Source organism: Corticium candelabrum, chromosome 3 (assembly GCF_963422355.1).
Source record: "Corticium candelabrum chromosome 3, ooCorCand1.1, whole genome shotgun sequence".
NCBI classification, from domain to species: domain Eukaryota; kingdom Metazoa; phylum Porifera; class Homoscleromorpha; order Homosclerophorida; family Plakinidae; genus Corticium; species Corticium candelabrum.
This window is the reverse complement of record NC_085087.1, coordinates 123,811-138,607: the sequence shown is the minus strand read 5'-3', so window position 1 is coordinate 138,607 and position 14,797 is coordinate 123,811. Positions and strand designations below refer to the sequence as shown.

The 14,797-nt window shown below is 42.8% G+C and overlaps 4 protein-coding genes across 4 annotated transcripts; 2 read left to right on the top strand and 2 right to left on the bottom strand.

Moving 5' to 3' along the window:
* Positions 1-110: 110 nt before the first annotated feature.
* LOC134176978 (uncharacterized protein K02A2.6-like) lies at positions 111-2,814 on the bottom strand. The gene is made up of 3 exons (XM_062643679.1): positions 1,732-2,814; positions 871-1,660; positions 111-823 (listed from the first exon to the last, which is right to left on the bottom strand). Exons 1-3 carry the CDS (start codon positions 2,812-2,814, stop codon positions 111-113), a joined length of 2,586 nt encoding a protein of 861 aa, XP_062499663.1.
* Positions 2,815-5,272: 2,458 nt separating this feature from the next.
* LOC134176977 (uncharacterized) lies at positions 5,273-6,104 on the bottom strand. Its single transcript, XM_062643678.1, has 2 exons — positions 5,871-6,104; positions 5,273-5,818 (listed from the first exon to the last, which is right to left on the bottom strand). The coding sequence occupies exons 1-2, from the start codon at positions 6,102-6,104 to the stop codon at positions 5,273-5,275; spliced, it is 780 nt and encodes a 259-aa protein (XP_062499662.1).
* A 3,380-nt stretch (positions 6,105-9,484) lies between these two features.
* Positions 9,485-11,256, top strand: LOC134176947 (uncharacterized). Its single transcript, XM_062643637.1, has 2 exons — positions 9,485-9,940; positions 10,992-11,256. Exons 1-2 carry the CDS (start codon positions 9,692-9,694, stop codon positions 11,181-11,183), a joined length of 441 nt encoding a protein of 146 aa, XP_062499621.1. The 5' UTR covers positions 9,485-9,691; the 3' UTR covers positions 11,184-11,256.
* Positions 11,257-11,788: 532 nt separating this feature from the next.
* Positions 11,789-12,657, top strand: LOC134177828 (uncharacterized). The gene is made up of 3 exons (XM_062644609.1): positions 11,789-11,923; positions 11,976-12,127; positions 12,436-12,657. The coding sequence occupies exons 1-3, from the start codon at positions 11,847-11,849 to the stop codon at positions 12,654-12,656; spliced, it is 450 nt and encodes a 149-aa protein (XP_062500593.1). The 5' UTR covers positions 11,789-11,846; the 3' UTR covers position 12,657.
* The last annotated feature ends 2,140 nt before the right edge of the window (positions 12,658-14,797 follow it).

Sequence of the window (14,797 nt, the reverse complement as noted above, 5' to 3'; positions counted from 1 at the left end):
CCCGGACTGCTGGTCTTGTGTGTAATCTCCCATTTCCTTACAAACGTTCGAAAGTAACTGGAAGAGAATTGAGGACCATTATCTGATATCAGTATGTCGGGTATTCCATATCAAGCAAAGTGTGCTTTCAGCTTTTTGACAACTTCTTCTGAAGTAGTAGTTAACAATCTGTCCGTCTCCCAATAGTTGCTATAATAGTCCGTTGTGAGTAGATATTCACGTCCTTGGAATGTAAATAAGTCTACTCCAACTTTGGCCCGTGGCCTGTCTGGAATCTCATGAGCTTGCAACTTTTCTTTTGTTTGCCTAGTTTCATAGGTCCGGCATATGTGACATCGGCTAACATGGTTTTTTACTTTGGCTGTTATCCCTGGCCAGTATAATGACTCCCTGGCTCTCCTCAAGCATCCATTCACTCCAATGTGTGATGTGTGAATCCGCTGTAGCATATCCGGGCTGCAACTTCTTGGTACCACAACTCTGTTTCCTCTGAGAATGATGTCATCCTGTATGACTAGTTCATCTCTCACATTGAAAAATTCAGCAATGGATCCTGGTAGTGTATGTTTGTTATCGGGCCATCCTTGTAGAATCGTCTGTTTCAGCTGCTGCATGGCCGTGTCTGTCTTTGTGGCATTTCTGATGTCAGCTAGTCTCACTTGTGACACCTGAACATCTTGTAGCATATCTATTTGTTCACACTCTTTTGCCAAGTTATGTTTTACTTGGAATACTTCTATGCGTTCACAGTCTCGTGGTGTGTGTTGTAGGTAGGCTCTGGAAAATGTGTCTGCCAATACCATCTGTTTCCCTTGTTTGTATTCTATGGTAAAACTGTACTTTTGCAAACGCATAAGCATCCTCTGCAACCTCTTCGGTGCTGTGTGCAATGTTTTCTGTGGATCGTCTCGAGTGGTTTGTGATCCGTTTCTACTTTGATTATTCTTCCATAGGTGTACGTGTTGAATTTCTCCATTCCGAACACAATTGCTAGAAGTTCTTTCTCTATCTGAGCATATTGTTGCTCAGTGTCAGTTAAAGTCCTGCTGGTGTATGCTACTGGTTGACCTGATTGCATCAATACAGCTCCTAGTCCTGTTTGAGATGCATCACACTGTATAGTTGTTTCGTCCTTGGGATCAAAGTACCTGAGTACAGGTGTTGTTGTTACTGTTCTCTTGATGTCATTGAATGCTGTTTCCTGGACATCAGTCCATTCCCACTGGATGTGTTGTTTAGTTAGCTGACGGAGTGGTTCGAGGAGGTCGGACAGGTGTGGCATAAACTTTAATAAGTAGTTGGTCATACCAATTAGTCGCCTCACTCCCTGTACATCCTGTGGTGGTGGCATCTTCACTATTGCTTCTATCTTGTCATCATCCGGCTTAATCCCTTGAGACGTAAGCACGTGTCCCATGTAGGCTACCTTCTGTGTTGCAATGTAGGATTTGTCTTTGTTCAACTTTATTCCTTGATTCCTGCATCGCTGTAGTAGTCGTAGCAAATTCTCATCATGATCTTTCCTTGCTTCATCATGTGTTGTGCCACTGCCAACTACTAAAATATCGTCTGCAATCGTGTATATTCCGGCAAGTCCATGAATTGCATTGTCAAGTGCCCTTTGAAAATTTCCGGTGCTGGCGTGATCCCAAACGGCAATCTATTCCAGCGGTATCTCCCATATGGTGTGTTGAATGTCGTAAGCTTGCTGAAGGGTTCATCAAGTCAGACATGCCAATAGCCATTCTTCACATCTAGCACGCTGAAAATTTTTGCTTTTGATAGCTCCGGTAGAATGTCATCTAGTATCGGCATTTGATACTGACTTCGTTTTAATGCTTTGTTGAGTGGTTGTGGGTCTATACAGACTCGTAGCTTCCCATTCTGCTTCTTCACCACTACTAAGCTTGAGATCCAATCAGTGGATGCCTCTTCTTTCTGTATAATCTCTAAGCGTTCAAGTCTCTGCAACTCTGCTTTCAATCTGTCTTTCATAGCAATTGGAAGTCGTCTCAGTGGCTGTTTCACTGGCTGTATCATGGGGTCGATGTCCAAATGTGTTACTCCTGGAAGTGTGCCAAGTTCTCCTTCAAATACTTCAGCATATTCTTGAGTAATCACTTCTTTCGTGAGCATGGTTTGTCTCCATGTGACTCTCCCCTGTGGCTGTTCAGTCTCTTGTATCATCTGGATGTTGTCATAGTCCACTTTGATTAGACTCATGGCTTGTGATGTCTGAGCTCCTAATATGGATGTAGTAGCTGCATTATCCACCACAACAAACTGAACATCATAGGTTTGCGCATTCTTCTGATTTTTGACACGCAGTATGCACTTCACAAGTGGTCTAATCTCTGCTCCACTGTATTGAGTAAGTGTTTGTGTTGTCTGCTGCAAGTCATTCAATCTTCTATGTGGAATATCTTGTTTCCTGATGACATTGCATGTGGCACTTGTATCCATCTGAAATCGGATAGGCGTTTCATCAACTGTCAACGTTGTACATAACTTGTTTCCATATCTTCTGCCATCTAACACGTTGATTTCGTCATCACGCGGCGTCAACGTTAATGTCACTACTTGCTGTTTGCTCCAGCGTTGATCGTCACTGCTGTCTTCATACATGCTGTCGGACTCATATCGCATCATGTGGACGGCCGCTTGCTTTGTTCCGGATTTCGCACTTGACCTGCACATCTGTGCAAAATGATTCTGCTTATTGCATTTTTTGCATAACTTCCCATACGCAGCACAGTGCTGTTTGCCCCACTTGTGGTCCTTACCACAATATTTGCATTCCTTGTGTGTTGACATTTCTGCACGTGGCAATTGTCTGCGTTGCTTGCCAAAGCTCTTCTGTTTGGCTCTGAATGCATGAACCTGTTGCGTTTCATTGTTGCCCATCTCCTTCATATGTGCCGCTGTCGTTTCGCATGCTCGACAGACTGATACACATGTCGCTAGCGTAAGTTAATTCCTTTTTCTGTAGTAGTTGTTTTCTCAATGTGTCGTCTCTAACACCTACTACTATTTTGTCTCTCAGTAGCTCATCATGCGTCAGTCCGAATTGACACGTCTTGGCCAATTCTTTGAGGTCTGTCAAGAATTGATCAAAAGACTCACCCTCTCTTTGAGCTTTCTGGTTGAAACGGAAACGTTCATAGACATTAGTTTCCCCGAGGCAATACTTCTCCATTTCTTCAAGAACTTTATCCAGGTCCCTCTTGTCCGCATCGTTTGCGAATGGCAGTGCATTGTATATTCTAAGAGCATCTTGTCCTATGCACGTTATGAATGTAGCGATCCTGTGCTCCTTCATATCTGGTAGTTTGAGGTTGGCCAGGATCTCGTATGAATCCCAAATCTGTCGAAATTCGCGCCACGATTGGGATATGTTTCCCCTCACGACAAGTGGCTTTGGGAGCGGTATCCTGCTCTGCAATCTGAGCGGACGAGCTGCTTCTATGTGTGCTTCTTCAGCTAGTTGCAACGGGAATTCCACTTGTTCAACCATTTCGCTCGTTTATCTGTCTTCTCTCGGCTGCGTGTAGCTCCACTCGTGTCACCATGTAACATGCAATGTGCTCTTTAGACATACATTATAGGACTGATTGTATTGTGATATATGATCACTACTTATACAAGTGTATAATCTAATTACATCCTATTACAATTGGTATTCTTATAGTGTGTTAATTACCTCAATGATTTTGTCATATGTTGTATGCTCTGTTGTGGACTTTGTTATGGTGCCTGTCCAATTGAAATCACAAAATGAGTAGTACGTATAAATAATATGTCATGACAGAATTAATAATGTAAATGAAATAGTTTTGAATTTTGTAAATTTTGCCAGGACTGGCGAATTTTCCAAGTTAATAACTTGCTGAAGTTGTTATCGACAACTTATAGCTAGGCAGTCAACATCAACATATTAGTATATTGCATGTGTTAAAACCATGTGGTTGTTTGTGCATAGGTGTTGTGTTTGGCTTTATACGAGAAAACACATGCTAAACAAAGTGGGTTTGTGAGACATTCTCAGTAGTCAGTGATGATCGTAACTGTGGTTATAGCCGACGATATTGATATCGTGCCTCTATGATTGAACAAGGCATTTCGTAGCGAAGTCCTTGTATAGCAGTCACAGGCAATTTCAGTTTTGCCAAATTAAATTGATTGTGAAAAGAGTTTGGCTTCAGATTGCTAAATGTATTTGCTTGCAAAATGAATTGATTTACACTATATATATATATATATATATATATATATATATTTCTATATATATATACTACTACTACTACTACTACTACTACTAAAATCGGTGGTGTTTATATATATATATATATATATATATATATATATATATATATATATATATATATAAGCCATGCAGCCCGTTCTTCGCCCGGGCCAATTAATTAAGTTAATGAATGAACGCAATTCCAGCGTCTAGACTCCTGGGGCATAATAAAATTCGGTTATCTAAGCGGAGACACCCAAAACTTTCTGATAAACCCGTTTAATTAAGCATACATATATACATACATACATACATATACATACAGACATGTGGACATACGTATTAGACTTTTATTGAAGTACCTCTTTGTACTTCGTCCCAGAAAATGACTTTGCACTGTCTAAGTAGACTTGCTGTCGTCGATTCGTGTTTGATGTTGCATGTTGGTTCGTCAGTTGTCATAAGATTGAGAGGAATTTTAAAAGTAGAATGAGCCGTACGTCCATTGAATAAAAGTTGAGCGGCTACTCCACTGCTGGCAACGGCAATAGCAACGATTTTTCGACTTCTTATTTGCGCCAGAGTCATATTTGTTAGATAAGTTTTTCCAGTTCCACCTGGAGCGTCGATAAAGAGAAAGCCTCCGTTGTTCTGGTCGGCTAATTCAATGATACGGTCGTAAATTTGTCGTTAGTCTTCGGTAAGCGTTACTTCTTTCTCATTAACATATCGTCGAAATTGTTCGATGTTGTAAGATGTTTCGTTAAGAAGCTCGTTAGATAGGTGCGAATCATCTAACCAAACATGCAGCTAGATACAACTAATCTGTAAGTCTTATAGTTTTGTGTAATTTTAAAATAGGGGTAACCTGATCTAAACACGGCTGGAAGACCGACGTCTGGAAGGACTTTTCGGCTCATTTGCAAAACGATGTCTTCCAAACGACAAAGAGCTTCGTAAACATTGCTTGAGTAAAAGTAAGATCAGCTCGTCGAACTGATGTCTGACATTGGTGAAGATTGTCGTCAGTCATAGATTCTTTGCAATTGTTTCAGATAGTGACAGGATCGGAAACATGACAGTTAGTGAGTAGTAACGCAAAAGGGTGCGAAGAGAGGAAGCATTTGCGTATACAGCTGCTTCTTCTATAGCCGATATCCAATGACTATCGTCTTCAAGGAGATCAAGGCAACGGCAAGCTTCCTTAAAGATCGGTTTAACTTCACCATTGACTGTTCGCAAATCTCCAAAAGAACAACATCCTTTTACTGTGTGGAGGAGAAGGCGGACGAAGAAGCATTCGTCTTGCTTCGGGTGAACGGTGTAGACACGACCAATTGCAGAAGATCTCTTGAAGTTTGTTAGTCGATGGTCCTCGTCGGTGACTGCCCGCCCTTGTCTTCTCGGCTTCCAGGTTTTGCTGCTATCGAAAACGAAGTACTCTGGAACGTTGACGTATAAAAGACTTTGAACGAATTTTTCATCAGGGGTTGGATCTCGAAACTCAGGAGTACGGTAGGACTTGCAGAGTTCAAAATATGCAGTAAGGGTTGTTTTGGGCGGATTTCCGGCAACCTAGTGAGCATTGCTTGCATTGAACAAAACTCTGTCCGTTTGGAAGATGAACCTGACGAGTGACAACTGCAGGATAACGCTCATGAATGCTAAAGCCGAACAATCTCCAGCACGCCTCGCTGCAGCTGACATATCGAGCGGCTTGGTAAAGGTCAACTTCATCGCGAGGATTGTTTCTTGTCAAAGCGAACGCAGCCATGTCGGTGCCTTTACTTACGTATTTGATGACGTACTTGATTGCTTTGATGCTGTTGCACACTTCGACGTTGATATGACATTGGAACATGTCGCATAGGTAGGGAGAGTAGGGGACTACACATCTGTTGTCGATCTGATGGTCTTTGCCTTTAATTTTTTAACTCCAGTGTAACCACCTTCATCGGGAGAGCGACGACGATAAAGTGGATATCCGTCATTGGAATATTGAGTTTCACGGCAGAAATTCTTTGGAAAATGCTTTGAGCAGTAGTTGTCAACCATGCAAGGCAAATTTTTGTTGAGAGGTCCGCATAGTCCGTGGATCATGTTGGCCATGACAATTTTGTGAAGTCGCGGATTGGTTGCTTTTTCAGATATTTCAGCAGAAATGACAAAATAAATTAAATTGGCATGAATTTTGTTTTTGGCAGCTAACCAAACTAGAATGTGAGCGTGGGGAAGGCCTCTTTTCTGCCATTCGATGGAGCAGACATATGCGATCACATCTCCAAAAATTCGGCAAATCGTGATTTGGGCCATAAGCGCTCTTTGCTTAAGGTGAAAAACTCGTGCATCGATGTCCGGGCGATGATGAGGTAATTGCCCATAAAAGAGCTCGTTTGTGATTTCGGGCCACGAAGGGTTGCAGGTCATCGTTACGAAAAGAGAAGGCCGACCAAGCTTACGGACATAAGACATAGCATTATGGGTCCATTCGTGCATATAGCGAGGCCCCCGACAAAAGAACTGGGGAGGATGACTTTTCGACCAATGTTTGCTGGATTTGCATCGTCTAGAAAAGAGTGAATTTTCAACAATTGCACATACTGTATCTAGAGTAAATCCAACCTTGCAAAAGTGCATCAGTGAATTCAGCATATGATTCAGCACGCAGTTCCTTTGACATGATCCGACAAACCGGAGGCGTTCGGTTTCAACTTTTGCATACATATCGACAACAAATTGTTGCATAAGTTTTCGAAAGCGATGAAGAGTGTTGAAATCAGGACTCGAACGAATCATGAATCGAAAAGCATACAATTTCATTGAAGACACCTTTTGCCCATTCTTTTATTTATATCCGAAAGAGTAACCATCTTCTCCGCGAGGAAAAGAAGGGGCTATTGCAAAGGGTCGTAACTGTGATGGGTTTCGTCGACTCTTTGAAGGCTTTCATCATTGTGGCGAAGAACAATGTCTCTTTTCCCGTGTTCTTCACCAAGCATTAGAACGCCAACTTCGTTGCATAACGGCGCATTGAATCTTCTTTCGTGCTCGCCAGATGGTCGCTTATCGGCATCAATGATGACTTTAAATTCCTGACTGTGACTTGACAAAATGTCTACGGCCATTTTTAGGCTTCGAGCGTAAGAGTTGGACTGATGAAGCATGTGTTGTAGTTGGTCGACAATGTCTGATCTTAGGCCTTGTATGACTGTTTGACGTAGAGAAGATTGGAATTTATCGTCACCAACAAAGTAAATTTGAGCAAATTTAGCAGTAGAATTTTCTGGAGGAGCAAGACTTCCGATAGAATGATAGATTTGTCTCTGAACTTTGAAACAGGAATTCCAACCGGTGCAAGCTTTAATTTCATCGCATCCAAAGGACGTCATCTGAAAAGCCGAGTTATACGCTCGCGTGTTCGAGAGGAAATGCTGCGCTTCAACTGATTATTCCCAAAGGAGATCGACCAATGGGGTAGGCGGTTTGGGTATGGCGGGTAACAAAACTTTTCCGCCACTGCAGCAGATGCCTGGTGGTTCTTTCTTTCATGTCAGTGCTTCGCAATGTTTGCACTTGATGTTCATTTTGCCAATGTTGTTAGGAGTAGGCTTCAGTGTAAGATATCTAATAGAAAAGTCTAGTAAATGACGGCGACATGCAAGATAGAGAAGAACCTGTACGCCAAAGGACCGTTTGTGGTATTGCTATAACTATGATTTTCCATAAGCATTGATGACGGTATGCATTGCCTACATAGACACAGTTCCAAAAAGGAGACAACTTGGTTAGAAAGTATAAGAATATTTTAGATGTACGTGATTATTGACGCACGTGCTAAGCGCGTGTTGAGAAAGACAGCGGTACTCATCATTAGCGCTTTCATTGACTGGAGAAGAAGTTTTAGTAGTAGCTTTCGCGATCCGTCGACGGGCACTGCGCTGGCGCTGTGAGCCAAGCCGGCGAGTAGCTTCGTTATCTTTTTCCTGTCGCAGTGATAACTTTCGTCGCTTTGCCTTTGACGAAATAGCAGACAGAGAGCGCTTTTTTGGGAGGCATTTTGACAGTGTGCAGGCGAGTTTTCTGTAATGACAACTTTTTGTCGCGCTTTAGCCAAAACAGCAGAGCGTTTGTGACGTCACAATAGGTGACGCAACAATGAGTAGCCATAGGATGACATCAAGAAGTACAGATGAACGCCAGCAATGCCTAGGTATAGGACACAGACTACCGAAAACGTCACCAGTTGCTATTGCAAACTGAGAAAAGGCTGCATGCTAAAGGAGAAGCAAGGAAGTGCAGCGGTTTGCGAGCGCATAAGGAACAAACTTTTTGTGACGTCACGATTTTCAAAAAAAAACAACAACACAAAGCAAAGTACACGGTACTGGCCACCGCGAACACCAGTTGCTTTACGAAAGTAGAGAAGGTTATGTGCTAAATAAGGACCGGAAAGGAATAGCAGTTTGCGAGCAATTACGAAACAAAAATTCAAAATGGCTGCGCCCATGAGCCTACTTTCCTTTATATATTACAAGCTCCAATGCCCGGCTTCGCCCGGGGGACAACACATGCCAGGTGCTTCTCCTTTCCACTTCATAGCGCCGCAGTTGGCACACACATTTGTCATAGAGCCAATACAACACTTAAGTGGAGAAGAGACAGGTCGCCTTTATAGGTAGAAATTATAGCATTAATGACAGACAGACAGACAGACAGACAGACAGACAGACAGACAGACAGACAGACAGACAGACAGTTGTGATGTCTTCCTCTACCCATATTGTCTACTCCTCTGTATCAACATTGTCATCATGGATTGCACGCATCTTTACCTCGCGTCTGCCGTGGCCGAGAAGGGTCATGCAAGGTCGGTTTTTTGCAAAGTCGGTTTTTTGCAAACTCGGTTTTTTGCAAACTCGGTTTTTTGCAAAGTCGGTTTTTTGCAAACTCGGTTTTTTGCAAACTCGGTTTTTTGCAAACTCGGTTTTTTGCAAGGTCGGGTTTTTGCAAGGTCGGTTTTTTGCAAGGTCGGGTTTTGCAGTGACAAGCTACTGCCGTGATACTGTGGCTGTTTGTATTTACGTTGCTAGTCTGAAAAGAACTGCTCTAGCTGTTGTAGGGTGCCAATACGGTTTCGCCCACGCATTTCTCACGCCTACTCCCCGCAATGTTTTCTTTCTGACGACACTCACGCAGTGATTGTTCAAAGAGAACGGTCTGAGACGTGAAAATGGCTCGCTAGATTTGATACTTTTATGGAGATGTAGTATCTTGCTGAGTTTCGTGGCTGTTTACGAGCAATTTGTGTAGAACTCTGCAAGAACATTTCGTGTAACACGCACGTTTCCTGGCAACCATTTGCCACCCAAGTCTGATATCCAACACCTGGCTGCTCTGTAATTCAATCTAGCTAAGTCAGCCAACACCGTCAACACACAGTCACTGCACATGTTTCTGCACAGTCGACCTGGCAAGTGCGTTATTTGCGTAGGCGAGGTCAAAATTTATTTTCTAATATCCGGGGATTATGCGCTTGCTGCAGCGAAGACGCCTGATCGTTTTAGCAAAAACGAGGACCGTTACAACCAGCAACGTGTGCTGAAACTATGGATATTGTTAAATATCTATCATTTCTACGAGTTTGACTGGAATCAGCTGCGTTTCAGATGGGAAGGAGCGCGAACACCTCCGGGGGGGGTAGGTGACTTCTTTGTCTGTGCACTTTTGTTTCTTGGGCTATTTCTGTTTGAAATCGCATGTAACAAGTAGAGACACGAATTAACGTTACTGGTGATTTTATGATGTTGTGTGCACTGGCGTTTTTCACCAATTCAGGTGTAGCAAAGCGCCCCACCTAGCGACCGTGGTCACGCACGGAGAAGTGTGTAGAGACCACATTTCTGCGCCTGAGAAGTAGTTGGCGGGCTTCTCGATTTGCAATCGATTAGAGCTGATTATCTTGTGTCTGTTCAGCGACTTTCTTGATCTGGGTCGCGTTTCTAGTTGTGTAGTTGTATTTACCAATAGTTCTTGGATTTTATTTACTGCAACAGCCAGAGGTAGGTGACAACTATGCCTACTCTTTTTGCCGTTTTCTAACTTTGACAATAAAATTTGTATTGCAAGAATAGTCCTAGGTTTTCCAGTGTTTTTCAACACTAAAATGAGCAGGTGGAAGAGAGGAGAGGGTGTTCACCCAGGGAGGAATTGTGTGTCATGTAGTGTTTGTGGAGGCAGATTTCGTCATCCAGACAACTGGAATGAAGAATTCAAGGAGTGGATCATGACGTCATCTCAGCTTGATATGCAGTCTTGCTTGTTTCCAAAGTGTAGTAGATAGTTGAGAAGGAAGTGGGAAATTTTTTGCATATGTGTGCAAATGGATGCAGATGTGCCAAGAGAATTTGAGGAAGAAGAGCCCTCATCATCTGATTCTTTGTCGCCAAGTATCTATTGACTGTTGTGGCTTTCATGCTATCATTGTACTCGTGTGTTCATCATTTGTGCGACCAGAAGAAAGTCCATTTACTTCTTCAAAAATCCAAATTTATCAGAGAGAGTCATTTCCTAGAGGCTGTTGAAATAAGTTTTAATTTATTTATTCTAAATAAATGTTTTGTAATGAGTTGTAGACTATCTTAACAACAACAGCAATAATAATAATGAGAAATTATAATAATAAATAATGTATATGCACACAAACAAGTTCTGTGTACTATGTCTTCATGAGATGTTGTGTCATTTCAAGGTTACTGAGATGTCACAGAGCTCATTTGACAGCAAAGACCTGGAAAGATCTACTCCAACTAACGTGAAATCACTTGATAGAATTGAGACACGGAGTACTTCAAATTATTGTCTTTGCTTGGTTCATAAGCTTGCGTGTGCAATGTTTGTGTTATGGAGTTTTATGAATGTTAGAGCGGTGACCATACACTGAACAGAATCTAGGTGTAGTTGACAACTACATCACACTATAGTTCTTACAAGTTAGAGAAAACAAAGAAAAAACATTTCTGGTGCACTGAAAGTACGTTTGATGTGACTAATTTCCGAAGGAACGAAACGTCTTGCATTAGCTGTGTCATACCTCCAAACTGCCCGTAGTCGTTCGCGAAAAAGATCTGTGCAAAACCGTCTGTTGAGGGGTTCGAATTCGACAATACCGTTGCAGTACAGGCGAATAATGTCCCCACCATCTTGGAAAGTGCCGTAGTGTGTGTCACGCTCGTTCTCTTGAAGTAGTCGATTCTTTCAGAATGTCCATCCCACGCAACGACTAGACACGCGAATTGGAAGAGAGCTTCTACGTCGATGCGATAATCCAAAAAAGATGTCTGTGTGGCTCTAGAGTACCCGTACACTGCAGTCTCGGATATCGAGTATCTGACTGTCCGAGGACGTACATATGATTATTTATTGATTACTTTCTTCCTCGAGTGCCCAACCATCCACGTGTACTCTGTTGCGGGGGCGCGGATGCCCTCGCTAGAAAATCTAGAGAGCGCCGTAGCGCACTTGGCGGATCGACTGTACTGTACATGTTTCAGTTTTTAATTTCTTCTAGAGAATAGAAGGTCTTTGGTCCCACTTGCGAGCACAGATGAGTGACCAGTGGATTTCAAAATTTCAAGAGCTAATGAATGGTGGATGGATATGTCCCAACGATGAACTGAAAATGTGCACTATTATTCCGTTTTGGTTACAGCGTTCTAAATGCGTTTATGTACAGGTGTTGTTTATGGTATGCATTCTCTGGCGTTCTAGAAGCAGAACTGGACGCATTTCGTCAGTGGTGGAACACCCACAGAATGAGGAAGACGAAAACTGGTCAATGTCCCGGCGGCATTCCAGAGGATATCTTTGCTTTGCCTCAGCTAACTGGTGCGCGCATGATGAATTGTTTGTAATTGCTAATGGACATATATATATATATATATATATATATATATATATATATATATATAAAGCATGTACCTGTTATAATTGTGCGCGCGCGCGCGCGCGCGCGCGTGTGTGTGTGTGTGTGTGTGTGTGTGTGTGTGTGTGTGTGTGTGTGTGTGTGTGTGTGTGTGTGTGTGTGTGTGTGTGTGTGTCATTAGTTTAGACCGTCTTTGTGGCCAGAGGCTACAAGACGGAGGGTATCATCATCAACGATGCCCTACTTGTGTGCGTGTGTGTTGTAATTACAGGAATGCAGGACTACTTGTGCCCTATTGATTCTGAGGTGTTTGGCGAGGCTTATGAGCAACTGGCCTCTGTTGAGCCTAGCTTCTATAGCCAAAAGTTTGAAGACGCCGCTCAGAGTTGTCTTAGTGTGATGGGAATCAGAGCTGCAGACATAGCTTCAGAAAACTGTGTGATGGTTTATAAATTTTTAATAGCGTTTATTGAATATATGCACATTAATTAGTTCTGGCAACAAAGTATAGCAATTCTCTTTTTTTGTCAATTGTGGGCGTGGTCAGAAAGTTGTTTAACTAAGAAGGGGAGCCAAGCTGCATCCTATGCAAGAATAAATGACACAAGCACACACGCGAACGCACATGTAATGTGTATGTACCGTAAGTGTAGTCACAATCACTGAATGCAAGATCGAACAACGAGATCACACCGCTTCTGATTTTGAAAGATGACTTTGGCATACTAATTAATACGCACAAATCAACGTCGTACGCAGAGATTGTCAGTGTAAAGAGAATCAAAAAGCCTTTACAATATTGAAACTGGTAGATTCATACATAAATTCTTACATAGTATGACACTGCGTCTAGAGACATAGAGACTAAGGGTGCGTTTGAATACTAGTTCTAGAACTGGAATTGTAGGGGGGAGTATAGCGTTCGATTGGTAGTTCTGACAGTTCTAGAACTGTCAGAACAGTTCTAGCAGTTCTGCCTAGCGAGCTGGAATTGTTGGAACTGTCACGCCCTAAATGCAAAATTCCCGGAGGTTGACGAAGTGAAATGACGGGTACAGATGCTGAGGCCGTTGTGGACCTTCTTGTTTGTTATAATGAACACTTGTGGCGACCATTGGCTTGCAGAACACCAGAAGAACGACATTTGGGACTGATTACAGTGACCTTCTTGGCGCGAGCAGCTCCAAAAAACCGAAAGCGAAAGCACTGCTGATGTTCGAACAGACTACAACAAATGGAGTCGAAACGTCATGCTACTTCGAATTGACGCTAACAGGAAGTATGAGCCTTTGCGCATGCTCAACTTGCTGACAGTTCTAAGCGTTCGATTGCTAGCAAGAGTTCCAACAGTTCTGGCAGTTCCAGTTCTAGAACTGGAACTAGTATTCGAACGCACCCTTAGTCTGCCCGAAAGGTGGCACGCGCCCCTCGCGCCCATGCCTGGATCCGCCCCTGGAAACATGTAGAAACATGCAGTGTGTTGAGGTTGTTGGCTGACTTAGCTAGATTGAATTGCAGAGCAGCCAGGTGTTGGATATCAGACTTGGGTGGCAAATGGTTGCCAGGAAACGTGCGTGTTACACGAAATGTTCTTGCAGAGCTCTACACAAATTGCTCGTAAACAGCCACGAAACTCAGCAAGAAATTACATCTCCATAAAAGTATCAAATCTAGCGAGCCATTTTCACGTCTCAGATCGTTCCCTTTGAACAATCACTGCGTGAGTGTCGTCAGAAAGAAAACATTGCGGGGAGTAGGCGTGAGAAATGCGTGGGCGAGACCGTATTGGCACCCTACAACAGCTAGAGCAGTTCTTTTCAGACTAGCAACGTAAATACAAACAGCCACAGTATCACGGCAGTAGCTTGTCACTGCAAAACCCGACCTTGCAAAAACCCGACCTTGCAAAAACCCGACCTTGCAAAAACCCGACCTTGCAAAAAACCGACTTTGCAAAAAACCGACCTTGCTTGACCCTTCTCGGCCACCGACCTTGCAAAAAACCGACCTTGCAAAAAACCGAGTTTGCAAAAAACCGACCTTGCAAAAACCGACTTTGCAAAAAACCGACTTTGCATGACCCTTCTCGGCCACCGACCTTGCAAAAAACCGACCTTGCAAAAAACCGAGTTTGCAAAAAACCGACCTTGCAAAAAACCGACTTTGCAAAAAACCGACTTTGCATGACCCTTCTCGGCCACGGCAGAGGTACCTCATGCAGGTACTGTATGGGAAACTGGAGATTCATAATTATATTTATCTGCCGCAGAGAATCTAGTTTTTGAAGGTTGTTTACCTGTGTTCTTATTAAGGCTGCATTTTTGAGCTCCACAAAACCAATTGAAGTGCCTACTCTCCCACGTACGTTTCTAAATCTAGACAACGCCTGCAGTGTCTAAAGTCTTTGGTAGAGTTACAACATGTCGTTTAGATCTTGTATGCGCTAAACACTCGCTGCAACTCACTCTATTTCTACAATTGATTGGATTGTCGATACCTAAGCACGTCTAAAATTTTTAGATATAGGGACTTCGTATGATTGCCTCTCGGGAAATCCTCTTACACGTGTAGAACACTTAGTAGACTGACTTAGTAGACTGACTTTACCACAGTCCTCCTTCCATATTAATTAA